This window comes from Globicephala melas, chromosome 3 (assembly GCF_963455315.2).
Source record: "Globicephala melas chromosome 3, mGloMel1.2, whole genome shotgun sequence".
In the NCBI taxonomy this organism is placed as follows: domain Eukaryota; kingdom Metazoa; phylum Chordata; class Mammalia; order Artiodactyla; family Delphinidae; genus Globicephala; species Globicephala melas.
The window spans coordinates 123,280,348-123,306,464 of record NC_083316.1 but is presented as its reverse complement, the minus strand read 5'-3'; the positions used below and the strand labels follow the sequence as shown (position 1 = coordinate 123,306,464).

The following is a 26,117-nucleotide window of genomic DNA, read 5'->3' as shown; positions in this document are numbered from 1 at the left end:
GGCAATTTTCTCTCTTCAGAAAAAAGCCAAGCTCATCCTCTTAGGCTCCTCATTCTTTCTTTCACGTAATTATTCACTACACATGACTGAGCTCTCACTACAGCTGTCCTTAATCTTTCTGGTGAACACAGGCACCTTGAAAAGCTGAGGAAACCTGTGGACCTCATTAATTTAAATACCAAAGTCTACCACCTGTCATACTCTGTGTTAAGTGCTGAGGACACCATGAACAAGTCAGACGTGGTCCTTCCCTCATGCAGCTTAAAGAACAATGGTCATTAACCCAAGAGTCACACACGTGCAATGTATAATTTAAAAGTGTGAAAAATATGATGAAGGAAAGCTCGTGCTGTGTGATCTGAAAACAGAGGGAGGCTCCCAGAGGAAGTGATACGTGAGCTGAGATCTAAAGCTGTGTTTCTCAAACTATGCAGAAGGGCCTGTTATTTCTCTTTGTTTGTTTGGTTTAATTTCCAACCCACTGAAGTCAATGTGTTACTGTGCATGGCTGGTGTAGAACACCACACTGTGTGCAACTTGTGATTTGAGTTCAACATCACTGCATAGGCTTGGACCCTATCCAGTGAGATGAGTCCATTGACCATGTGCTTTGAGGTATCAGAGGTATCAAGTTGCTACAAAAGTTTCAAAATACTTCTCTCAATTTCTATACATGTTATGGACCTGTCGGAAGTAATTCGTGGACTTGAACCAGTCAGTGAATCGCATTAGTAGTACTGACCTAAAGGAGGGAGCTGGAAGAGCTGGGGATGGGAGCGATGTTCTAGGCAGTGAGACTGGCATGTGCAAAGGCCCTGTGGTTAGAGAATGATATATGAGGGTGAGGAGGGGGAGGGCAAAGAGGAGAGAAAAGCAGCTCAGAGCAGTTTGTAGTCAAAAGGGGGACAACAGTCCAAAATAAGACTTGAGGGGTAGTTAGAACCTTTATACCATATAAATAATTTTGATCTTTATTCTAAGAACAATGGGAAGGCAGTAAACTTTGCATTGAACAGATCCCTATGGGGCACAGCAGAGAAGAGAATGGAGTGTATAAAAGTGTACAGGGGCAAACCAGTGAAAAGGCAAGACTTGATGGCAGTAGGACTAGGAAGATAGATGGAGAGAAGTGACAGATCCAGAAGACATTTAAAAGGTCAAATATGAACATGGTGATGAACTGGGTATGCGGATGATGAATGATTTCTGGTTCTGGCTTATATTAGTGGGTGGACGGAGACGCCAGAGCAGGAACGCTGGAGAAAGTCCAGGAAATAATGAGTTCAAGAATTCCATTTGGCACATGGAGTTTGAGATGTCTTTGGGACATTTAAGAGGACGTGTGTGTCGCCTTATTAATGAAGCCATGTATTTGAAAGCTCTTAGCTGCAAAACCCACTCTGGAAATGTATTTATTGTGACTGCCTCCAATATTGTAACTTAACTTTTAACTTCAAACCAGAGCATGTGCTTCATTTTTATCACTTCCTTTTGTCATGCATTTGTCCTTCTTACCTTTTTAAGAAGTGACACCATTTCCTGTGACCAGGCAGAAGGGTAAGTCACAAGCGCCGTCTCAAACATGTGTGCAATTTCCTTGCTGGAAGTACTGGAGCGAATATGATACGGTCTCTTAAGGGAGAGAAGTAAGTCTTCATTTTTAAAGGGTAAAAGAAAAAACGTTCCTTTGCAAATGCTTCCAAGCTAAATTTTCAACTAGTAAAATCTAAATAGCATTTTCTAATCCCCTCCAGCCAATTGTTGTGTTGCCACATGCATATGTGGTCCACGGTTGCCAGATTTCCTACTTTTAAAAAAGCGTACCAGAAATCTATACATCCTTGTGAAATCTTGGAATTTTTAAAAGTTGGTAACCCTCTGGGTCAAAGGAAACATTTCTGTGGGCTAAATCCACGCCTGAGATGTCAGTTTGGAACAGTTTTGTAAGGTTAACTAATGTAAGTATTTACCTAAAACACTGGACAAGCGCTCAGTAAATGGAAATTTTAAAAATTGTTATTTAAGTGTTGATTATAAAGAGATTCAGAGTTTTGCCATACACACACCTCTTTTTACTTCTTCGAATCATAATGACTAAGCTCAGGTTAGAAGGTTACCCAGAAGACTTCAACCCCAGTCCCAAATGCTATGAGCTGCTAGTACTACGGAGTGGGGTGGAGAATTTTGTGATGAGGCAAAAGTATTCTTACCTCTGAGAGAACCAGATTCTTCTATAGTCCTAACTTGGGGGATAAAGAAATTAAAACGGTGGCTTTGTTATAATTTTCACAGATATCCACTAGAGGGCAGCCTTTACCTACATTGATTTCTCTGTTTCATAAAGGATTCACCCTGGGATTGTCTCTCTTTATGTGAAGTGAGCTACGTAAAGCTGGAGATTTTACCATCTTCACATTTTTGCCCATGGGACCTAGCACCTAGTGAGTGCTCATTACATGTTTGTTGAATGAACACAATTTTCATATTAGATTAACCAACAATAGGACAGTGAATATGGATATGTACATTTATCAAGTGCCTGACTCTTTCGAGATAATAGATGACCGTGGACCGATTTCTCCCAACTAAATTGGGAGAAATGGAGGAGTTTAATTTTTTCCTTGTTGTAAATCATTGTTAAAAGGTAACATAATGTAATTAAGTGTTGGAGCTCTGAAGGCAAAAGGATTTGAGTGCTAAACTGGGTCAGTCAATTTGAGTTTCAATTCCTTCATCTGTAAGATGAAGTTACTTCTGTAAAATGAACCACCTTAGGGGAGTGTTGGGAAAATTAAATGACATAGTACATGTAAAGTTCTCAATAGAGTGGCTAATATATATTAGACATAATACAGGAGAGAGATGATTATTGACATAAAGGTAAAAAGGATGGTGGCTATAAATGTAAATAATGAACAGCAAGATGAGTTATCAACCAAGGTGATGTGAAGGAAGGCTTAAGTCTATGCATGGCATGTCAACCGCAGTTACCCAGGGAACCAGGACGTGCTAGGGGTTGACTCCCTAAAAGGGAGATTGACCAAACTTTATTTTTTTAATGCAAGGTTTAAAAACCCCTGCCGCATATTTTCTTCCCTCAAGACTGAATAAAGGACCATAGTTAATTCATTTGTCTGAGTAATGATACAGTGGAAATAACCCTTGTAACTCAATATCAGAAAAAGAGTGCCGGGTACCTTATCAGCGTCGTCAATGTTTATTGACTGTTTGCAAGCCAAGGGCACTGTGGGTCACTACATGTGATTCACTGCATGTTTACCATTAAGAGCTGGGGCAGGTTGGCACACCAAGTTTCCCGGGTTATATGTATGTGCACATATATTTTTTCTTTTTTCTAATTTTCTTTAATTCATTGATGTCTCGAAACCTGCTTTTGAGACATCTAAAAACACAAAATGCTTTGATAAACTAATAAAGGAACTAACAGATGCCACAAGCAAATGGCTTAAGTATGTTGTGGTTTTTTTCATTTACTTTAGGCCATATGACTGAATATAATATACATATATTTAAATCCTCATGCTCTGTCGACTAGTTCAAAATAGTCAAATTACCTTTGTCTTATACAGTAATGTATGTTTCTAGTTCCAATCTTTAAAATCCACATTAAGCCATCAACAACCAGAGCTTTATATTTATTCATTTACCAAATATTGATTAAACGCCTACCATGTCCTGCACCTCTGCTGGGCCCTGGGGATACAATGAAGACAGGACAGATGGGATTTCTACAGTGGTAGAGCCTACAGTCTACTCAGCAAAACCATAAATAATAAGAGAGACTGTACACACACACACACACACACACACACACACACACATCAATGGAATACATGCTATAAAGAAAAATTACAGTGTGCACTGACAGGATATAGCAGACAGTTTTAGGGCAGCATATAAATTAAGAATGAGAATATAAAAAATAACCAAGGTGGAAAAGGTAAAACGTTAGATGGGACAAAAGTGTTGTGATTATAGTCTTATTTCAGGAGTACAAAAGCAAAAGAGCTACAGCCAAGGATGTACAATTAGTGCAAAACGACGTACTTCCCTATCATAAGCTAATACTATGGACAATACAAAATTAGAGAAGACGTGGACCTTGCCTTTACAATGGCAGTGCAAGCGGGGACACAGAGAGGTGACAAAGCAGCTTAAGGGCTATGGGACCATGGTCAGGACAAGATCAGACACCACAGGGAAGTTTCAGGCACATTTCCCTTTGAAGCATATATTTTTCTGTCAATCACAATTTGTAAATGTGGAGGAAATGATCGTTTAGCACCCTTCCTCTGTGGTTTAGTTGTGTTGCCAGTTGTAATTAAATGTTGGTATTTCATTTCTTCAGATTAGCTATATTTTGAAACATAATTACATGCAGGCTCCTTGGTGATTCTTTGTGAGAATGTGTCAGAATCGTTTTGTAGTGACTTGTTCCTCTGTACTTTCAACAAGCATTTGTTATGTACCTGTTGAAAGCTAAATATTGTGGATAATACTAAACTGTATAAAACACTGGCTCCACCTTTAATAAATTTACAGTCTGATGATATAGAAGAGATTAAAACCATAAAAATAGGTATATCTGGGGCTTCCCTGGTGGCGCAGTGGTTGGGAGTCCGCCTGCCGATGCAGGGGACACGGGTTCGTGCCCCGGTCCGGGAGGATCCCACATGCCGCGGAGCGGCTGGGCCCGTGAGCCATGGCCGCTGAGCCTGCGCGTCCGGAGCCTGTGCTCCGCAACGGGAGAGGCCACAGCAGTGAGAGGCCCGCGTACCGCAAAAAAAAAAAAAAAAAAAGATACATCTGGAAAAATTTACAAGGGTGATACATTTGCGAAATAGATTTAATCCTAAAATGTAAAATAGATTTACGTGTTCTGATGTAGAAAGTTCTACATTTTAAGTGGAAAAAAAAAGTCTCAACAGGTTAAAGCATAATTCTCTTTTTACTGAAACAACAGTAACTATGTATATGGGCATGTATGTGAAAACGTTATCCTTATAAAATCAGAAAAGGTTTGGAAGTAAATACAAGCTGTTAATTCTAGAAGGTGAGATTGGAAGGTCAAATGAGTTTTTAATTTCTTAACTGAGAATTTTCTAAGTCTGTCCTTTCTTAGAAATGATCAATATACATGAGATATAAGGATTCTGTTCTACAATTAAGACACATCCTTAACTTTACTCAAACTTAATTTAGCAATTTCCAAACTTATTCAAAGAGTGATTTTTTTAAAAAAAAGACCAGGGCTTATCTTAGGAAATAACCTTTATAGGCAACGGAACAAGAGGAAAAGAGCTCCAAGGGATGCCTCGAGACAGGAGGGAGTCCAAAGAGGTTGAAGTGAGTTTGTGAAGAGTCAAGGTCATTCAAATTGAAGCAAAATCTGAAAAGTTAACATGATTCTAACGGGCAAAGAATGCCAAGCTAAGGTGTCTGAAGAGTGTCGGGGAGAAGAGAGGTGGGTAAGGCAGGTGAAGGGGGTGTGTGTGTGTGTGTGTGTGTGTGTGTGTGTGTGAATATACGAGGCATTAGGGAGTAACAGCATTTTTTTTAACATGAAGTTATATCTGTGCTTTACAAAAAAGAATCTGCATTCCCATGTTCATTGCAGCATTATTCACAATAGCCAAGGCACAGAAACAGCATGAATATCCATCAACAGATGAACGAATAAAGACGTGTGTGTACATGATATACATATATATATTTATACACCCACATATATACATATATTTATAATATATACTTATATATGGTATTATATATTTACACATCATATCATTATATATGGATAAATTATAAATGAATAATGGAATATTATACATAACATATATAATACATATCCATATACAATATATATGAATGGAATATTATTCAGCCATAAAAAAGGAAATCCTGCCTTTGCAGCGACATGGACAGACCTTGAGTCCAATACACAAACTGAAACAAGTCAGACAGAGAAGCCAAATAACTGCATCGTATCACTTACACGTGGAATCTTAAAAAAAAAAAATTCAAACACATAGAAACAGAGAGTAGAATAGTTGCCAGAGGTTGAGGGTGGGGAAAATAGGGAGAGGTTGGTAAAAGGGTACACACTTTCAGTTGTGAGCCGAATGAGATCTGAGGATCTAAGTATAACATAGTCACTATAGCTGATAACCCTGAATTTATATACATAGATATGAATTCAGCAACCTCACAGTAACTACGCTTCACCTTTGCTAAGCAGAAAACGAAAAGAAAAATGAATCTGACAGTGTTAATACATTGTCAGTTACATCAAATCACAGGGAACTACCACGAGGTACAATAATATGGGAGGGAGAAAAAAAATCTTTTCTTAGCAAAATTCTTCCTAGGCATTTTCTTAGTTTAAGAAATGTTTCTTCTAAAAGGAAACTACTCTAATTTGCCGCTGACCCCAGAACTCAAGAGGCAAATGAAAGACAGGAATCCAACAAGACAGGGCATGAATTGTGTTGTATTAATAGTTCACACTGAATCGGAGCCCTGGACTCTGACTGCAAAATTATTTTCTTTAAACAAACAAATATATTTATATAAGATATGGAGTGACATATATTGATTTTCCCTCTCTGGGAGTTAATAATATCCCTATAATTCATTTAATTTTATCTGCATAATTTAATGTCAACTCACATGCTTGGCCCCATATGTAGGAGAGTGAATTAATTATGGGTGGAAGTCCCAAGGGTTGTTACCAGCATCACATGGCATTGTTGCTTTCATCTCTGAAACAAACTACTTGACTTTTGGCAAAAAAAAAAAAAAAAAATCAATCCTTTCACTGTAAAAATGAAACTTGCTGGAAGAGTAACTAAAGAGAAATGTAATTCTACTGTACCCGGCCTCTCAACAGCTCATATGCTGTCACTCCCAGTGACCACCAGTCAACAGCAAAGGAATAACCTGCTTCTCTTCTGGAGTTGAACATCTCAGGTGCTGAAAAACACAGAAGAGTTAGGTCAGTTTTACTCCCTGAGACATTAACAAATCTATCTTCCCAACATGTTCCTCCAAAGGCGAATTACCAGGGAAAAGTGTACCAACACATTTATGTGCGTTTATCGTCCATTGCTAGATTGCTCACTGCAGGCAAAAGTTTCTAATTTTCTAGTCTTTCTCATTCATCACCAACACACACAGGCATACACAGCCCTTAATGGACAAATTCTTCTCTGACTTAGAACATGCACCTATGAAAACTTGGATCCCATCAGGCCTCAAATGTGTGGCTGACTCTGAAAGCAGGAAGGCTGAGAAGGGGTTATATTCATTGTCTTGATTTGGAAGGGTTGTGATCAGGACGTAAATTTGTATTACTGCTGCAAACATTGTTCAGAATTTAGCTGCAACTACATGGGATTGACTCTCCATCTCAGCGTCATCTGGAAGAGGCAAAGGCAGCATTTGCAGCCTGTACTGGGGCTGAGGGAGAGGAGAAAGGGTGGGGCACTCTGAGAGAGACACGGTTTTCCATCACTTGTGGGGCATTGACCCTTTGTCCCATAGTTCTGTGAATTGGCTCCAGTGGAAGGCAGAACCTCAGTCAATCTTACCCCAGTGGAGACCCCTAGTTATGTGTTCTCTAACACACTGAGAACCTTCTACCTTCTACACACCCTTCCAAGAATGTACCTAACTCCTGAGGGATGGAGTGGGGAAAATGAAGTACAAAGCAAGGGCAGGTCTCTTCTCTGTTTGCTTATCCAGTACCGAATCTGGCATCTAGTGTCACTCAACAGAAACTGGTTAAAAGAAGGAACAATACTGAACCAATCAATCAAGCCCTGGTTGCAAACATTAGCTGGAACCAGGCTGTCTGTGTTCACCAACTGCCTTCACCACTTATCGTGACCTTAAACGAGTCAGTGGGCTGAGCTTGAGAATCTTCATCAGCAAAATCAGAACAATGAGAAGGCAGTTCCTACAGAGGTGAGAAACTAAATGATATAATAATGCATGCCAAAATCTCAGCACAGTGTCTGGCACCTGGAAAGGACTCAAAAAACTAGGCACTCTTCTAGAGAGGCAAACATCCATAATAATGGGAATTTTACCTAGCCGAAAGTTGCACACTTGACCCAAGCCTCTGGTAGTAAGGTGCTGGCTCCGGACAAAGGAAATTGGTGTGATGTGGGACCTGCATACAGGTTTGCCCTGCCTGGTGCATTCAATTTCAAGGAAAATCCTGTGGGCAACATCCAATTAGAGAGGTAGAATGTTGACATCCCAACGTCCGGGGTTGACCCAGACTATAAAAGCCCGCCGTAGCAGAACTAAGGAAGCTTCATTCCCTGGTGGGTTCACCTTTCATGCGTCACTGCATTCTTTCTGCAAGTCACAGCTCCCCGTGCAATTTGGGAGATAATGGTCGTGAACCCACGGTGCTCCCACAGACTGGATGGAGTGGGCTATACTTCTGCTTTCCCTTATCAGTATCTCACAGCAAGTCATCTGTAGATGACGTAGTCCCTCCAGGTGACAGATATCTCAGAGAAGCTGCAGAGAACTTTGAGGGATAAACAGACAACTGTGCTAAGAAATTATCCACCAGCATAAACATCACTCTATGAAAGTTGTGTATTCTGTTGTCTTGGACCACCCTTGGAGTTTATATGAGTAGAATCCTCTTCTACTTACTGTTTTCCGGCATGAAGATACTTGAATATGCATTCATTCATTCAACAAATATTCATGGTATGCTAGGCATTAAGGAATTTTGGAAGAACACTAAGAAAAAACATGATGGCAACATACAAAAGCATAACAGATGGGTAATTCTTTGAGCCCTCAAAGAGCTGAAAAGTCAGGGCAGGGAGATGCTGAGGGCTTCCATCAACCCTACAGGAGGACTCCTTGCTCCTGAGATGGTACAAATAGAGGTGGAGAGGGACTAAGTTTCCTTCAAAAAAGATGTTGAGTATTTCATTTAGTTCTTAAACTATTTCCATACTTCCATTCAGAAAAGTAAATATAACATAAAAGAAAAATTAACAAGCATTTATAAGTAAATGGCCACGTAACCTTACACAGGGCACAATGTAGAATCTTGACTCCACCACTGGGTCCTGTCCTGTTTACAACCATAGAAGTAACCACTATCCTGAATTTCTGTCGGTAATTTTCTTCTTGCCTTTCTACATAGATTTACTACCTGCGTTTGCATTTCTAAGCAACACCTTAGTTTTGCCTATTTTAGTAATACATATGTTATATGTATGTTGTGTATATATATATGTGTATATGACATTATGTATATATAACAGATGTGTGTATAACATATGTATATGTATTTGTGCATATATATATATAACGTGTGTGTGTGTGTGTTAAATCTTACTGCTCGTTTTCTTCGGTGACTTGCTTTTCTTGTTCAACATTATGTGTATAAAATTTATCCAACTTGCTGCACGTAGTTTGTTCACATTCAAAGCCATACGAATACACTGTCATTTACCTCCTTTCCTACTTTTAATAGCCATTTGGACTGTTTTCAATGTGGAGTATTTTGAATAATGCTCTCATGAACATTCCTGCACATGTAAGACTCCTCTAAGTCCACACGTCTTTAGGTTACATTTCTGGGAGGGGAAATTCTGGGATGGGCTGTGCATCTTCACTCATGCTAGATAATGCCAAACTATTTACCACAGTGGTTGTACCAATTAACGCTCTGACTAGCAACGCATGAGACTTTGCTCAACCTCCTTATCCACTCTCGACATTAACTAACTTTGTGACTTTTCCAATCTAGTGGGTATGTAATGGTCTTCCATTGTGGTTTAAATTGGCATTCCCCTGATTACTAATAAGCTTGCCCATGCTTTAATACATTTATTAGCTATTTGGATTTCCATTATTTGGCTTTCAGATTTTAAAGCAACTGGACAGTAGATTCTGCTCAGGACATAAAGAAAGGGGACAAAAACTGATATATAAATATAGTACAACAGAAATAATTCATGGAATTTACAAAAATGATTCTAAATTTCCTCTATAAAATATGTGAACAATAAAGGTTTTCTGAAAAAGGATAAAGGGACTTGCATTCCATGTGTTAAACCACATTGTAAAGCTACCATAATTGATTTGAAAGCCACAGAATACAGATGCTAGTATACAAAAATACTTAGTTTATGAAGAACATGTTTCAAATCAGCATGTATGGGATCTTATTTGATACATGGTCTCAAAACAATTATTTAAGAATATAACAAAAATGAAGTCACATCCTTACTGTATATCTTACCACATATATAGCTGGATTAAGAAAAATTAAACTATAACAAAAATAAGAATATAGGTAACCATGTCTAAAATCTAGAGGTAAGGAGATCTTGCCAAGAATATCATAAAAGGTAGAAGCTATAAGTAAAAAGACTAATGGTTTAAGATCTGGAAGCAACCTAAGTGTCCATCAACAGATGAATGGATAAAACAGATGTGGTAGATATATACCATGGAATACTACTCTGCCATAAAAAAGAATGAAATTTTGCCATTTGCAACAACATGGATGAACTTGGAGGGTATTATGCTAGGTGAAATAAGTCAGAGAAAGACAAATGCTGTATAATATCACTTATATATGGAATCTAAAAAATACAACATCAAAAAGAGTCATGTACCAAAATGTTCATTGCAGCTCTATTTACAATAGCCAGGACATGGAAGCAACCTAAGTGTCCATCAACAGATGAATGGATAAAGAAGATGTGGCACATATATACAATGGAATATTACTCAGCCATAAAAAGAAATGAAATTGAGTTATTTGTAGTGAGGTGGATGGACCTAGAGTGTGTCAGACAGAGCGAAGTAAATCAGAAAGAGAAAAACAAATACCATATGCTAACCCATATATATGGAATCTTAAAAAAAAAAAAAAAGGTCATGAAGAACCTAGGGGCAAGATGGGAATAAAGACACAGACCTACTAGAGAATGGACTTGAGGACACAGGGAGGGGGAAGGGTAAGCTGTGACAAAGCGAGAGAGAGGCATGGACATATATACACTACCAAACGTAAAATAGATAGCTAGTGGGAAGCAGCCGCATAGCACAGGGAGATCAGCTCGGTGCTTTGTGACCACGTAGAGGGGTGGGATAGGGAGGGTGGGAGGGAGGGAGATGCAAGAGGGAAGAGATATGGGGACATATGTATATGTATAACTGATTCATTTTGTTATAAAGCAGAAACTAACACACCATTGTAAAGCAATTATACTCCAATAAAGATGTTAAAAAGATTTTTAAAAATAAAAATTAAAAATACAACAAATGAGTGAATGTAACGAAAAAGAAGCAGATTCACAGTTATAGAGAACAAACTAGTGGTTACCAGTGGGGGGAGGGAAGAGAGGAGGGGCAATATGGGGGGAGGGGCAATATAAGGGTAGGGGATTAAAACGTACAAACTACTGTTAGGTATAAAATAAGCTACAAGTACATACTGTGCAATACAGGGAATATAGCCAATATTTTATAATAACTATAAATGGAGTATAACCTTTAAAAATAAAAAAAAATAGACTACAAAAGAATATGACTAAGGGTTTGATGTTAGGAACATAGTTTTCATGTCAATAATGCTATAAGAACAGCAACTAAAATGTAGGAAATTATATTTATAACACATGATACATTAGAATTTAATATCCTTTATATATAAAGGTCAAGAATTCTTTACATAATAAGAAATAGACAAAAATGTATTAACACTCTAATAGAAAATGGGCAAAGAACATGAACAGGCAACTTACAAAAGAATTAAAAGCAATTTTAATGTCATAATGAGGTACCGTTTTCACTTATCTTTTTTGCGAAGATTAAGATATTGACAGCGCAGCCCTGGTGAGGATGCAAGGAAGTGAATATCCTCAGATGCTTCCAGAGCACATGAGTAGAAATCAACGCAAACTTGCAGGAGGGAAATGCATTAACGTATACACCCTTTGACCAGAGATTCCTTGAATGGGGATTTATCACGGGAAATAAGTTGTTGCACATATTTCTGCTAACAGGATCTTTATCACAAATTTAGTTATATTTCAAAATGAGAAATAACCTAAAATTCAACAATAAAGAATTGGTTCAATAGATTTTGATGCAGCCCTCTAATTCTGTAGCATGTGAACATTAAAAACGATAGTTATATATGTGGGCCTGGACAAATAAGTAGTGTCAGTTGTGCAGAGCCGGGCTCTGAAGTCAGAGAGTAGTGGTTTCCGTTCTGGCTGAGACACACTTATTGCCAGGAGGCGGAGAGATAGCACAGCAGCGTGTGGAGGGTTAGACACTGGCATCCCTCACTGAATTGCTTTTAGTTTAAATGATGTCACACGTGCACTTAGGCCAGCGCTTGGCAAATAGGAAGAGCTCAGTGAATGTCAGCCATTACCCCTCCTGCTCTGTTGTCATCACCATCAGCATTCCAGACTTGAGACGTTTTCGATTTGGATTTAACTTTGTGCTCTGCCAGTTGCTTGCTGTGTGATTATACATGTCGCTTTCTCTGTAGGCCTGATTATTTTTAATCTATGAAAACATATTTCGTTGAGTTGCTTTGAAAATTTAATGATATAATGTTAAAAACTTAGCAAAATGCTTGGGACATAATAGATTCTCACTATATGATGCCTATTATTACATTTTAAAGTGAAAATTTAGGTTGCCAAACTCCAGTATGATCCAACTTAAAAAAATGTGTTTGTGTGTATACAGAATAAAGGTCTGGAAGGAAACCCTAAATATCTACAAGTAGAGAGATGAATTTCCCCATTGCTTAATCAGCATTTTCCATAGTATATCTGTTTGTTTGGTTTGGTTAATTTGGAGAAGAGGAATGTTTTAATTGGTTAAGCTCTAAGCGATCTGAATGATATTTACACAGACCACGGATGGGGAGAAGGAGGGATTGGAGTTGATTGGAAAGAGCATGGAGGTAGAAGATGAGGAATTCAAAAAAGTAAAACTTCCTTGTTGGGTGCAGGTGCTTAAGAACTGACAGACAAGGGGTGGGATAGGGAGGGTGGGAGGTAGACGCAAGAGGGAGGAGTTATGGGTATATATGTATATGTATAGCTGATTCACTTTGTTATAAAGCAGAGACTAACACACCATTGTAAAGCAATTATACGCTAATAAAGATGTTAAAAAAGAAAAAAAGAACTGACAGACAGCTCATCTTCTTATTGCCAGAGTCGAGGAACTGCTGTATAATATGCTAAACATCTTACATTAGAAAATGTTGTATATTCCTATAATCTTCATTCAGTATTTCATCCTAGTTTTCTTTCTTTTTAGAATTTTTTTTCTTTCTGGTTAATTGCTAATTACATTCTGCAGGAATGCTATAAGATGAGTGCTGGTGAATGTCTGTTAGGTAGATTTTACCAAATTATTGGGAACATATATATATATATATTTTTGCAATACGCGGGCCTCTCACTGTTGTGGCCTCTCCCGTTGCGGAGCACAGGCTCTGGACGCGCAGGCTCAGTGGCCATGGCTCACGGGCCCAGCCGCTCCGTGGCATGTGGGATCTTCCCGGACCGGGGCACGAACCCCTGTCCCCTGCAGCGGCAGGCAGACTCTCAACCACTGCACCACCAGGGAAGCCCGGGAACATAATTTTTAAAAAGAGAAAGCAGACTTCCGCCTGTGATACCTCTTAGGAAGATTCCCATCCAAAAATCAAAGGCAAGAACAACTTCTGGATGAAAATATAAGCCTTGACAGTCAGATATTCATTTTTTAAAATAAAACTAGAAACATTTCTAAGAGTATGGCCTACCTAATTTGGCTTACATCTATTTAAGAATCATAAATACATAAACTTTTAAATTTCTGTCTCTCTGTTTTAGGGAGAATCTTGGTTTTCTAAAGTCAGAACGAGCTTGCTCTAAATCTAGGCTTTTTCAATTATTAGCCATGTGATCTTGAGCAAATTACTTAGCTTCTTATTTTCCTCATTGTAAAATGGTGATAATTACAGTTTGCCTCACAGGGTTGTTGAGAAAAACTTAATCAGTCAATGAATGCAAAACATTTAACACATTGTCTGGTCCCCAGAATGCTTTCAATAAATATTAGTAACTGTTAATTATAAGGGTGAGGGTGGAGAGGTGCAGAGAAACTTGACAGGATTCCAATCTCCTAGCTCTATGTCGTGAAAAGACTGGAAATGCCAACCTTTAGGAGAATCAAATTATACAGATATTGTATTTAAAATCACTGGGGAGAGAAAACAAAGTTGGGCTTCCTTTACTTCTCTCACCATGGAAACCAGGCTTAGAAAACCCAGATGCACATTTTCTGATTTGGCTTCAAGCAAGTAGCCCTTAATATGGAAACCCAGGAAACCTAGGGAATAAACTCCTCGGACCAGCAGTCTCAGAGATTCCTTTTTATCATTTGAGTACCATGGGTTCCAGGCAAGAAAATAGGCTGAATTACATGTGTCCATTATTTTAGAAGGACAAAGGAGGCTTCTTCCCCCCACTGATAATTGGAAGCCAGGAACTTGCTTTTATATGGTTCAAATACCATATAAAATCAGGCTCATTTTTCCCCACAGATGATTTCTTTCTCTTGGAAAGTGAGGTGGCCCTGCACAGTTCTCTTTTCCTCTCTCTCTTTAATTCTCTCTTTAGTTCCATGAGGAAGAGAATGAAATATTGAAAGAAAGTGGCATTGCTCTTGCCTTTAATTTCAAGTTCCAATATTTCACCTGTGACTTATTCATGGGATTGTTGTGGTGATAAACCTAAAACCAAAATTATAACTGGAAGGTACTTTGTGAACTTACAGCCCTATGCATGTTATGCAGGATTATGTAAATCATGGTTATAATCATACTTATGTCACTTATTACCATCCTACTTATGGCTGTACCTTCTCTGTTGGATTCTACTTTTTTTTTTTTTAACTCCTTTTACTAGAAGGTAAGCTCCGTGGGCTGGAGACCTTGTATGTTTTGCTCCCTGCAACACCGCCAGCACCTGAAACAGTGCTGAGTACACAGAGGCAATTAGTAGATATTTATTGAATTAATTATTAATATTCTTCATCAGGAAGTAGGTAGAAACTGTCCTTAATAACTCATAAAATAGTGTTTTTACATGTAATCCGTGACTGTCCTGAATCGAGATCAGTCTGGGTGCTTGCTAAAAGGAGGTTCCTGAGGCTCACTGCAGACCTGTGAAATTAGCAGCTCTCTAGGTAAAGTCAGAGGGGGACTCGTCATTTCTAGCTGCAAGGCCCTACAGATGATTGAACCCGTAGTACATGGTGTCTACAGGAATGAATAAAAAAGCCTTCCTCTTAGTCGCTATGGCGGCTCAGGGGGCCCATACCCATGTAAGGCTTGGTGCCGGCCATGGTGGTGATGCACATCTCCACAGGTAGCATCGTAGCAATGTTGAAGTCTGTGATGTGCACGTGCCCTGCGAGGGAGAAGGACCACAGAGAATGTTAAGTTCCATTCAACCCAGCGGCAGACCACGCTTTTTTTTTTTTATCAATAGTACCTGGAAGCTTAGTTTGTAAATTCTTGTACGCCATTTGCAATTGGGTACACAGTAAAAAGTCAATTATCCTATCCTCAAGACCAATATAGTCTAAACCAGCAACACTCCAGGTGCCAAAACACGAAAAGGTTAATGTCTGGTTGTAAGTTTGTAGTTCAATGTCAGAACGTTTTAACCTTGGTCTTTAAGAGCCCACGCTCTGGTAAATTCTACTTAGGCAATTTTTGCCTGTTGTCAGCATTTTAAGTTGGTACAGCCTGTGAGAATCAAGAGCGGGGTAGATAAGAACTATTTGAAGTATCAAATTTCCAAGCATCTTTACAGCATCTTGTTTTTAAAGAAACAAATGTTGTTAATACAAAGCAGACATGACTGTGGATGCATATATTTATTTCTTTGCCAAGAAAGAGTTCTTTCTCTCCTTGTTTTTCTGAATATCATTAGTAGTTTTTTGTCTGATAGTTCAGGTTGTCCCCCAGTGGTCCCCAACAAAATAATGTACAAAGGGAAAGTAGGGAAAAGTCAAGTTTTATTTTTAAAGAGGCTCTAGAAAAAGCCCTAGACTGGGAGCCAGGAGACTTAGGTCCTGGCCTGAATTCTGCTCCCAATACATCGTACACTTGCAGTTCCTTTCCTGTGTTGAACCTGTTTCCCTTAAAAAAAAAAAAATTCATGGGCGGACTAGACGATCTCTAGGGTCTCTCTGCAGTGTTCACACTCATGGCAGTATAGTGTGGGTCTAACACTTAAGTTCAGAAGGGAGCACACCCTACAAAGTGTATTACGGTCCTTACATTCACAGCCAGAAGTAGGATAAGCCTGTTCTGTCAGCTGTTGGCAGGAAAGTCATATGTTTTGAGAGGATCGTGAAGTGTTGGCATTTCCATTTGCATGCTTCTGTGGTTGTGATGAGATATGGTGGTAACTGGAGGGGATTCTTCTTCCATATCCCACAGACCACGCTCCCCCTGCCAACTGCACTCTCTGCTCCCTGATAGCATCCCGCCTGCCGCTAACGATTAATCTCACTGTCTTTATCACCAGGGTTTTGTGTGGTGCAAAAAGTGTTTTGTTTATATCTGATGACATTTTATAAAGTAGCGCTCATCAAGCTGAAAGTGAAGGTATTCTTGCATAAGTGGTACCAACAGATGATTTCCAGAAATCACCCTATCATAATATAGGTTGTTTCAGTATTTTCTTTCTCTGTTTCTCCCCATGGGTCACGCTCAAAGCACTGGATCAATGTTTCACAAGGTTTGATACAAAACAGGTGAGCCTGGAGACTTAATGATTAAGAGTCTGTTCTCTGGAGTCTGACTGCCTGGCTTCAAGTCCCGGCTCTAATACTAACCAGCTATGCTACCTCAAAAAGGTGACTTAATCTCTCTGTAAAGTTGAGATGATGGTAGTCATCTTCTCACGAGGTTGTTGGGAAGATCAAATGAAATAATGCTGTGGAAGGCTTTGCTCAGCATTTGGCAGGAAGTTGCTATTTGTCATGATCAGACGCTCCAGAGTGACTTTGTGAAACTCACACTCCTGGACTTCATTCTTCCGGGACACCGATACAGTGGGACTGGTGGGAGAGCCAGGCATCCACGTTAGAAACAGAACAAGAAACTCCGCAGGTGATTCAGATGGGCAGCCAGGCATGGGATCCTCTACGTTAGCCCGAGCAGGTGTTCTAACCGACTCAGTCCTAAGATTGGCTATGCTCGTGTAGAAGGTAGAGGATGTTTCAGAGTCAGCTGGTTCTCCAAGTGCAGTCCCCAGACCAGCAGCATCAGTATCACCTGGGAAAGTGTTAGAAATGCACATTCCTGGGCCCTACCTCTGCGTACTGAATCAGAAACTCGGAGGATGGGGGCCCAGTGTTTAAAAAGCTCCCTAGGTGATGCTGATACCCAGTAAAGTTTGAGACCACACTTTTAAAAGAAGACTAGGCTTAGTAGAAGATCTTCACTGCAGTAAGTACTCACTCATTACATTTCTTTCGAATGTGGTTGAAAGAATGTTAATGTCATAAGTAGTATTTTTTACATTCGTATGATTAATTGCAAGTTTCAAAAGGTTTTTGTACACTTTAGCCTAATCAAGTAGTTCCTATTTTACAGAAGAGCTGTTTGTGGCTAAGTTCTCAGTACTTAGAAGTAGCAGAGCTAGAATGAGGATCTACAATTTGGTCCCGGACTTCTCTGGTGGGTTATAAATCGCCCAGAAACTTTTTGCGCTTTATCGTAAGACCAAATGGCTGAACAAACTAAAAGAACTATCTGCTGGTTGGCTCAGGGTTCCCCCACCAGGGTGCATCGTAAACAATGGGGAAGAATCATTTGAGGGTCAGGATCTACTGGAAACTGTTGCCTGCTGCCCTCCAGCTGAACAAGGATAGCAGAGCCCCTGGCCACCAGCCCCGACGTCTCCATTCCTGGCCCAGGATGCTGCCATGCTTCCCTGTGCTCACCGTGGGGATCCTTCTGCCATGGTCCCTTCTGTGCCGTGGAAATGAATCTGAGTTCTGGCTCACAGAGGAAGGTTCAGTCACCTGCTGATGGAGGGACACAGGAATTGCTTGGGTGTGAGGACCACTCTGGCCTCTTCCATAAGCCCCGGCTCTGAGGGAGCCTTAGAACAGAGTTTTTCAACCTGGAACTATTGATATCTTGGACCTGATCATTCTTTGCTGTGAAGGGCTGTCCGGTGCATGGTGGAATGCTTAGTTGCATCCCTGGCCTCTGTCCACTGGATGCCAAAAGGACTTCCCTCTCCTAGATAGAATCCTGACCATCAAAATTGTCTCCAGACATTGCCAAGTGTCCCCTGCAGGGAGAGACTGTAGAGCGAAAGCATCCCCAGTTAGAACCACTGCCTTACTGTGAAGTTTTTCAGATACAAGACTCAGAACTTCCTCACTGTGAACACCCTATAGGGAGTGATCTGCCAGTTCTTTTCACCTCTGTACCTTGAGGCACAGAATCACATTAAAAATTGGAGTTCACAGTATTGAGTCACTGAGTTTAGTCATCCTTGTGGTCATTACTTACACTCTTTTGCACTGTACCTGTGTTCAGCCTGGGGATGTTTCTCAACACAGCCCTCAAGGACACCATAACCAATTGGTTGGCGTGGCTCCTAACTTTCAAAAATTTCTTCAACTCAAAAATAGTTAGATCATGTGTGCCACATTTTTCTAGGATTCTTATTAAAAATTCATATCGTTAGGCACTAGCAGAGACTTATACACCTGATTATCTGGGGATAGGGTACAGAGTTCTACTACATAGGTGTGTGTGTGTGCATGTGTGTGTGTGTATATGTATAATATACATATATGTATCCGTATATATAGGTTTTAAGATGCTACCCACTTGATTTTTAGGTACATTTTGGGACTCTGCAAGGGAGAAGCTGTTAAGGTAGCAGGATTATTTCTTCCTCACACCCCCAAACCGAGTTTTTGCCTTTCTCTGTTCCCTGTGACTAGGGATGATATTAAGAAACCTAAATTATAGATGATGTGGTAATTGTCATTCTCTCAGATACACCAGGGAGACATTATTGCTCCTTGTATGCAGCATTTATTTCCTGAATAGCTTAGGAAAAACACAAGAATTTTAGACACTGTTGAACTGATAGAATTGACTGGGGTACTTAAGTTGGTAGGACATGAAACCTATATATCAGGACAGTTGGTTATGAGCCCTGCAAGATCTAATGCCATCTTGGGCTCTGAACTAGTGAGTGAGACATTTAAGGAGAACAGGTATGCTCTAAATTGCAGACTTTTTTAAGTCAAATTCTGATGTATAAGGAATGTTCATTCACACCAGTGGAAGGATTCTCCATTTACAAAAGAATTTAGCTCCTTTAAATATCAACCTTTTCTGATGAACATGAACCAATATGAATCAGTAAGAATAAAACAAAATTTCTGCCTCTTACTGATGGCGCTGAATTAGAATATAAGCTATGTGGTGTAATACGCAGCTCACTTGGAGAAACGGGCATAGGAGGTGTATTAGAGGTAAACAGTTATTCTTTACAGTTGCTAAGTCCCCATGCAAGAGGCGTACATGATCTTGTCCATAAAGGGTGAAAAGTCCACAAAGGGTGAAAAGGGTGAAAAGAAGGAGAGGAGACAGAGGAGACAAATGAAGTTTTCGAACGTGAGACCTTGGAAAATCACACCAGAAAGCACTCCCAAAGGCAGGCATTGATTTGTGGTCCAGTTGGCTGTCACAAGAGCAGCTGTGCATAATGAGCTGGGGAGCGAGGGCCACCGGGAATTTCTTCATTTCAAAGTAGTTAATTATGGTCCCTGAGCAATGCCTAAAAGCTTAATTTTTCAGAATTTGAATAAATGGAAAGTAAATAACCTCAAAAAATTATTTTCTCCAGAAAGGGAGCCCCAGGACAATGCTTAGAGAATGGCTCGCAACCTTTTTGTTTGCTTCTATCCCATTCACACATCCAGTCCTTCCCAAAGCAGTGTTTCTCTTATTGACTGCAGTGATCCTCCAGTTGAGTTTAGGATGGGAAAAAATACAGAAAAGCCCCCTCTTAAGTCATTGTCCAAACCCCAAAACTTGAGAGTGAAAAAGATCTTTGTAAATAGTACACTACATAACAGTTGTAGACTAGGACCGTCCCTCAGGTAGACCGGGATGCCTACTTGTAGTCCCTAAGTAACAGAGCCCCAGTCCAACCAAGAATAAAATGCCCTGAAAAGTGGGCTTAACCCCCTGCGTGCATGAAGGACAGGCAGAATGGGCCACTGAAAGTGTAGTTACCTGAGAATTAAGTGTCAGAGAAAATTGTTTGAACACAAGACCTAAGAAGTAGCCACACACAATCTTTGGTATATCCCACCTGGAATCAAAATAATTCTTTAGTAAAGACAGGTGAGGACCCAGCTTTCACGTACGCTATATGATATAGATAAAGTCATATAAAACAAAATGAAGTCACCTAAGCTTCCTTTTGTAGGGGAGAAAGCCCCTACTACCTCATGGAGTTATACTAGCATTTAACCGTTATTGAGTGATTTCCTTGTGCACGTGGCAATCAAGCACTTTATAAACAGGGTGTCAGTTAGTGTTTACAGTTACCCTGAGAAGTAAGGACGCCTTTCATCCCTGAAGAATCTAAGGTGCAGAGAAGTTTTAGGCAACCTGTCGAGCGTTTCAGAGCTGGTGAGTGAGAGAACTGGGTTTTGAGCTCAGAACCCCATGCTCGTATCTACGATATCACACAATCTTTCCCAAGGGTAGTCTCTAAGGGTGGATAAACTCGAAGATTAATTTATTCCTGGATCTTTCTCCTAATCTACAATGACCAAGTTGACAAGAAAATGAGGAAGAGAAAGAAGTTGAATGAGAGCGAACAGGACGACCTCACGGGAGGAATAAGATGAAGCCATGTTTGAGATCCAAGACCGAAACGTTGTTCTCTGAATGGAAGGTATATTTTTTTGGTTGACAGGACCCATATGTCTCCATTCAGGGTCCTGACAAATGGTTGAGCAATATATGGGGCACAAAGGCAAGCAGGTGAGGGGGAAGTGGGGACAGAACCCGAAATCAGGCTCTGCATTACCAGTGGTCACCTTCCCAAGGCTGTGGTAGGCACACAGAGCACCTTTTTGTACATCGTGCAAAGATGGCCTCTAGAGGTTGGGGGAGGCCTTGTCCACAGCTGTGAAGCTCCACAGAGTTTATCTGCACCGGTGTGAGAGGGGATCCTGCTTCCTATTTAAGGCAGAGACAGCTGGTGCTTTAATGAAAGTCACCTTCATGTTGTCTCACCATTGCCCACATTTCTGAGATTCAGAAACTATTCCCAAATGTCAGAAGCAGTAAAGGGAAGGAAGAAATAAGGCATCGGAAGAAAGTGGAGAAAATCTTTTTAGACAGTCCATAAATAAATAATGACTCCAAGCTTTGAAATTAGAGGTCATACACAAAAGTGTTTCTTAGCCCTCTGAGCACATGTGGCATCTGGCAAATCAGGCTTAAAATGCAACTAGGTAAATAAATAATAAGTGACGGATGGTCCGTGGAGTTTCAGTCCCACTTGCAAATCCCTTTTGTAAAAGTTAAAGAGATACAGAGCTTTGCAGATTTAGGACTCCCTCCCCTAGCAGCTTTCTAAAAAGTTAACAAGGATCTTATTGCCTCTATAACATTTATAACATGCAGGCTGTGTGTCCTACAGGTCTGCTCTAATAAATAAATCCAAATGTACATTGAAATAATATTAGGAAGAGATTGTACACATTTGATCACTGTTGGTCAAAGCTTGTTCTATAGGACATCTTCAATCAGTGCTTCTTGAACTTCAGGCATTCATGTATCACCATCATGGTCATTGCCATATCCCTCTGTCACTTTCATAGCTGGGTACCAGAGATACTCTTATCTGCTTTATATCTTTCTTTAAATGGACTCATTTTTAGTAACTGAAAACTTTTGAACAGAAAACTTGGTATCTCTTCTGTAAATGTGAAACCAGTTTACCCTCACAAGAAGGAAAGTCTGTCACGAACCTCTAGGTAGATACTATTGCCTACCAAATGCTCTAAGCCTCTTCTGTCTTTATGAAAAAAAAAAAAAAGGGAGATGATTGCTATAGAGATATTAAAGCAAACTAGCACCAAAAAACTGGGATGGTTTTCTTGAAGAAATCAGTAGGAATGGAAGAAAATTGAAAAGAGAATAACTTTCTCCTTATGTAAATGTAAGGCTATTTAAGGGTGTACAACGTCACTGCAATAAATGATAAAGTTCCCCCATATGGTCCCTCCCACCATAAAATGGAGTTTGTACATGCAACTCAACTGAACCGAGTAAGACGCTTTTTCCCTATATAGTACTACTTTGCTGGGGATAACCAACTTGTTCTACATGCATGTTATGTGGTTGATTGCAAACAAATCATTTACTTACCATGTTCATCAAGCAAAATATTGTCAGGCTTCATATCCCTAGGGGAGTAAAAAGAAAGGAGAAAGTTGCTCATAATAAAACAAAGAAACAGAACTAAAGGGTAAAGGTGAACTGCTTAAGAATGCTAGCGAGGAATGAATATACTAGCCCTTCATCACTCACAATCTCATTCAATTCTCACAGTGAATTGAGATCGTTACCATTAATACCCCCAATTTCTAGGTCGGAACTGAGGCTTAAAGAGGTTAAGTAACTTAACCCAAGGTTACAGAGCTAATAAACAGAAAAACAGGGCTCTGGACCTGGGTCTCTCTCACTCAAAAGCTCAGACTCTTTTTTTTTTTTTTAATATTTATTTATGTATTTGGTTGCACGGGGTCTTAGTTGCAGCAGGTGGGCTCCTTAGTTGTGACCTGCGAACTCTTAGTTGCGGCATGCATGTGGGATCTAGCTCCCCAACCAGGGATCAAACCCGGGCACCCTGAATTGGGAGCGTGGAGTCCTATCCACTGTGCCACCAGGGAAGTCCCTAAAAGCTCAGATTCTTAATTTCTACAGCATATTATATCCAAGTGTGTCAGTATTGCTCCATAGATCATCCGGCATTTATTTATTTATTTAAATTTTATGTATAATTTTTATTTATTTTTATTTTTTAAATTTTATTGGAGTGTAGTTGATTTACAATGTTTGTTAGTTTCAGGCGTACTGCAAAGTGATTTATTTCTACATATACATATATTCATTCTTTTTCAGATTCTTTTCTCATATAGGTTACCACAGAATATTGAGTAGAGTTCCCTGTGCTATATATAGTAGGTCCTTGTTGGTTATCTATCTTACATATAGTAGTGTGTGATCATACAGCATTTAAATTGTCATAAGGTAGTAGTACTAATCATCATTGTTGCCTGTGTAACTCTAGAACTTAAAGACTATAAAAAAGAGAAACAAAATGATCTATAAAGTGATTACATTTTAAACTTGCGGAGATTAGAATCTTTTTTAGGATGATGCTATAATGCCTCTAGTTGCTTAATAAGTATTATTCCTGGGATTGTTAACTAAAGGATTTGGACCAGTTTTCTATGCATTGGTGAGATCCTTAAATCCATAGAAGGGAACATAATCCACCCTCTTCCAACGAAGGCAGTAGTTTGATGGTAAATACTTAGAGGTTTGATGGTAAGTACTTAGAGGAATGGCCTGTAGAGTTTCAGAAGTCCTCAAGAACAAATATTATTGTAAGCAGTGTTCCTCAATGAGAGCACAGCTCTGTAGTTCATAGCAGCCCTCACTCTTCCACACTCCCGTTTTTACTGCCCTTCCCTGATGTACCATTAAAGCCCTTAAACCCAAATTCACAGAAGCCATTAGGGAAGAAATTCTGCAACAGGTTTGGGAACACATTTTCAGCCTAGTCAAGTGGCTTTTATGTCACTAGAATAAGGTGACTTTAGTCTGTGACAGACCGAGACTGTCAGAGTCCTCTTTTGAAAATATTAATGAATAACAAGCCTCTTAGCTACACATAGAACCAAGTATATGCCCCACCCAACAGGCAGGTGTATGGGTACTTTCATGAGCTTTGAATATCTTCTCATTTAGTTTATTAGGTTCTTAAAATTAGCTCTGGATTCATAAGCGGTCATTTGTAGCTGTGGCAAATTTTTCTCTGGTTCAGGGTATAATTTGCTAAAAACATAGAGTGCAAGGGGGTTTCAAATTGCATGTTTCCCTGGCTAAACTCTCAGTGTTGCAGACTCCACCCTAACCCCTTTGATGGATTTCATTATTCCAAAAATTATCAAGTCTAAATTCACTCACATGGATTAAAGGCCCTTTCATAATCTGGCTCCTGTGCCAGCCACATGGAGGGCATGGAGTCCCCTAAAAGCTCCCTGCATCTCCTCACCTTCTGCCGTTCCTTTGCCTGAATCAGAGCCCTGAACCACTGCACCCAGAAAATGCAGATTCATCCCTCACCTCTTAGCTCAGATGCCACTTCCTACAGGAAGCCTTCCCTGATTTTCCAGTTCTGAGTCAATGGCCCCTCCTGTGTGCTCTGCATGGTATGCTTATCCCATTACAACATTTATCACACTTCTATTCATTTTTTCTCCAACTGGATCATGAACTCCTTGATGGCGGGGATGGTTTCTTGATTAATACATAAACCAGGATATACCAGAGCACTCCAGCGCACCATTGAACACTCTGCAGTTTAAAGCTCGAGGTAAACTAGCCATTAGGCTCTTGCCACCTCTTTCGGACCTGTACCAGTGAGCATCAGGTAGTGTCTGCCAGGAGAGGAGGAGGCCCTGAGGAGCCCTGCCAGGAAGGGAGAGACTTGGGTGTGGCAAGATGAGCACAATGATTTCGTGGCCTGAATTTATGAGGGCTTGCTAGGAGAAATGAATTGCCGTGGGTTTGGCACTTTATGGGCTTTCTATTAAATCCCTAGGTGTAATTTTTTTAATTTGTTATAGCCACACTTCGTTATATCCACTACTTTCCCCAGAAACTTCCTTGCAGCTTAAAGAATAATATGGAGATCAGAGAGGTCATAGTTTAAGGTGATATGTCCTACTTCAATCTTATATTCATTTATTTATCAAACATTTATCTACTTTGATAAGTCTCTGTGTTAGGATATGAGAAATATAAAGATAGATGAGACATAGTTCCCTCAGGGGTGGGGAGGGTAAGAAAGGTTCAAAAGGAACCATGCCAAAGGGGTTTAAAGTGGTAAAGAGGCATGTTTATTACTAAATTCAGAGAAGGACTATGAGGAAAATCTAAGAAAAATATAAAAGAAAAAGTAGACTTTTAACAGAAAAATTAAGTATATAAGCATAGATTCTAAGTACATAGTTTCTCTAAAAAGTGATGAGGTAACCTCTAAGTCACTACAGGGTGAATGGCAGTGTGATAAGATTGTTTATTCATGCAGTAGGAGAAAGGAAATGAAAATAAACCCAGGTGCTGTATTAAAATTCCTGCTAGAACAAGTTGAGATTTTCTAGTTCAGAATTTAAGCACCACTTCTTATCTTTTCTGTCTTCTCCAATAATCCTAAATGGTTTTCTTCATGTAAGGCAATCTATAAGATGGTTTAACTGGGGAGTTACCAAACCTGGGTATATCTAGGATCGCCTGGGGAGCTGAAAACAACATGCACCCCAACTGTTTCCTCACTCCCATTTCCTTAATCATTCCTTTGTCATCACGACAGCCTATCCACCGGGCAGCATGACCTTCTATCATATACCTTTTATCACCAGACCCGACCCAGGGATTCTAGACTAAAAATATGTAAAACTTCCTGCCTGATGTTTCCATCTGTATGTTTAGCAACCATGATAAATATAAATATAATATGTCCTAAAGAGAACCTTTGATATCCACCAAATCCCACACAAACACCCAAAAAAACCCATGAAATTAATACTTGATCTAGTAATTCTACTTCTGGGTATATACCCCAAAGAAGTGAAAGCAGGTATTTGAACAGATATTTGTACACCCGTGGCAGCACTATTCACAATAGCCACGAGGTGGAAACCACCCGAGTATCCATGGATGG

At 39.8% G+C, this 26,117-nt stretch overlaps 1 protein-coding gene across 2 annotated transcripts in view; it reads right to left on the bottom strand.

Moving 5' to 3' along the window:
- Positions 1-26,117, bottom strand: part of STK32A (serine/threonine kinase 32A) — a 121,113-nt gene that overhangs the window by 10,412 nt on the left and 84,584 nt on the right. For both annotated transcript variants that reach the window (XM_060296405.1, XM_060296404.1), the window contains exons 6-9: positions 22,532-22,569; positions 15,411-15,500; positions 6,896-6,993; positions 1,516-1,632 (exon numbers count right to left, since the gene is read on the bottom strand). In XM_060296405.1, coding sequence (XP_060152388.1) covers positions 1,516-1,632; positions 6,896-6,993; positions 15,411-15,500; positions 22,532-22,569 — 343 coding nt within the window. The remainder of the gene's footprint in view (positions 1-1,515; positions 1,633-6,895; positions 6,994-15,410; positions 15,501-22,531; positions 22,570-26,117) is intronic.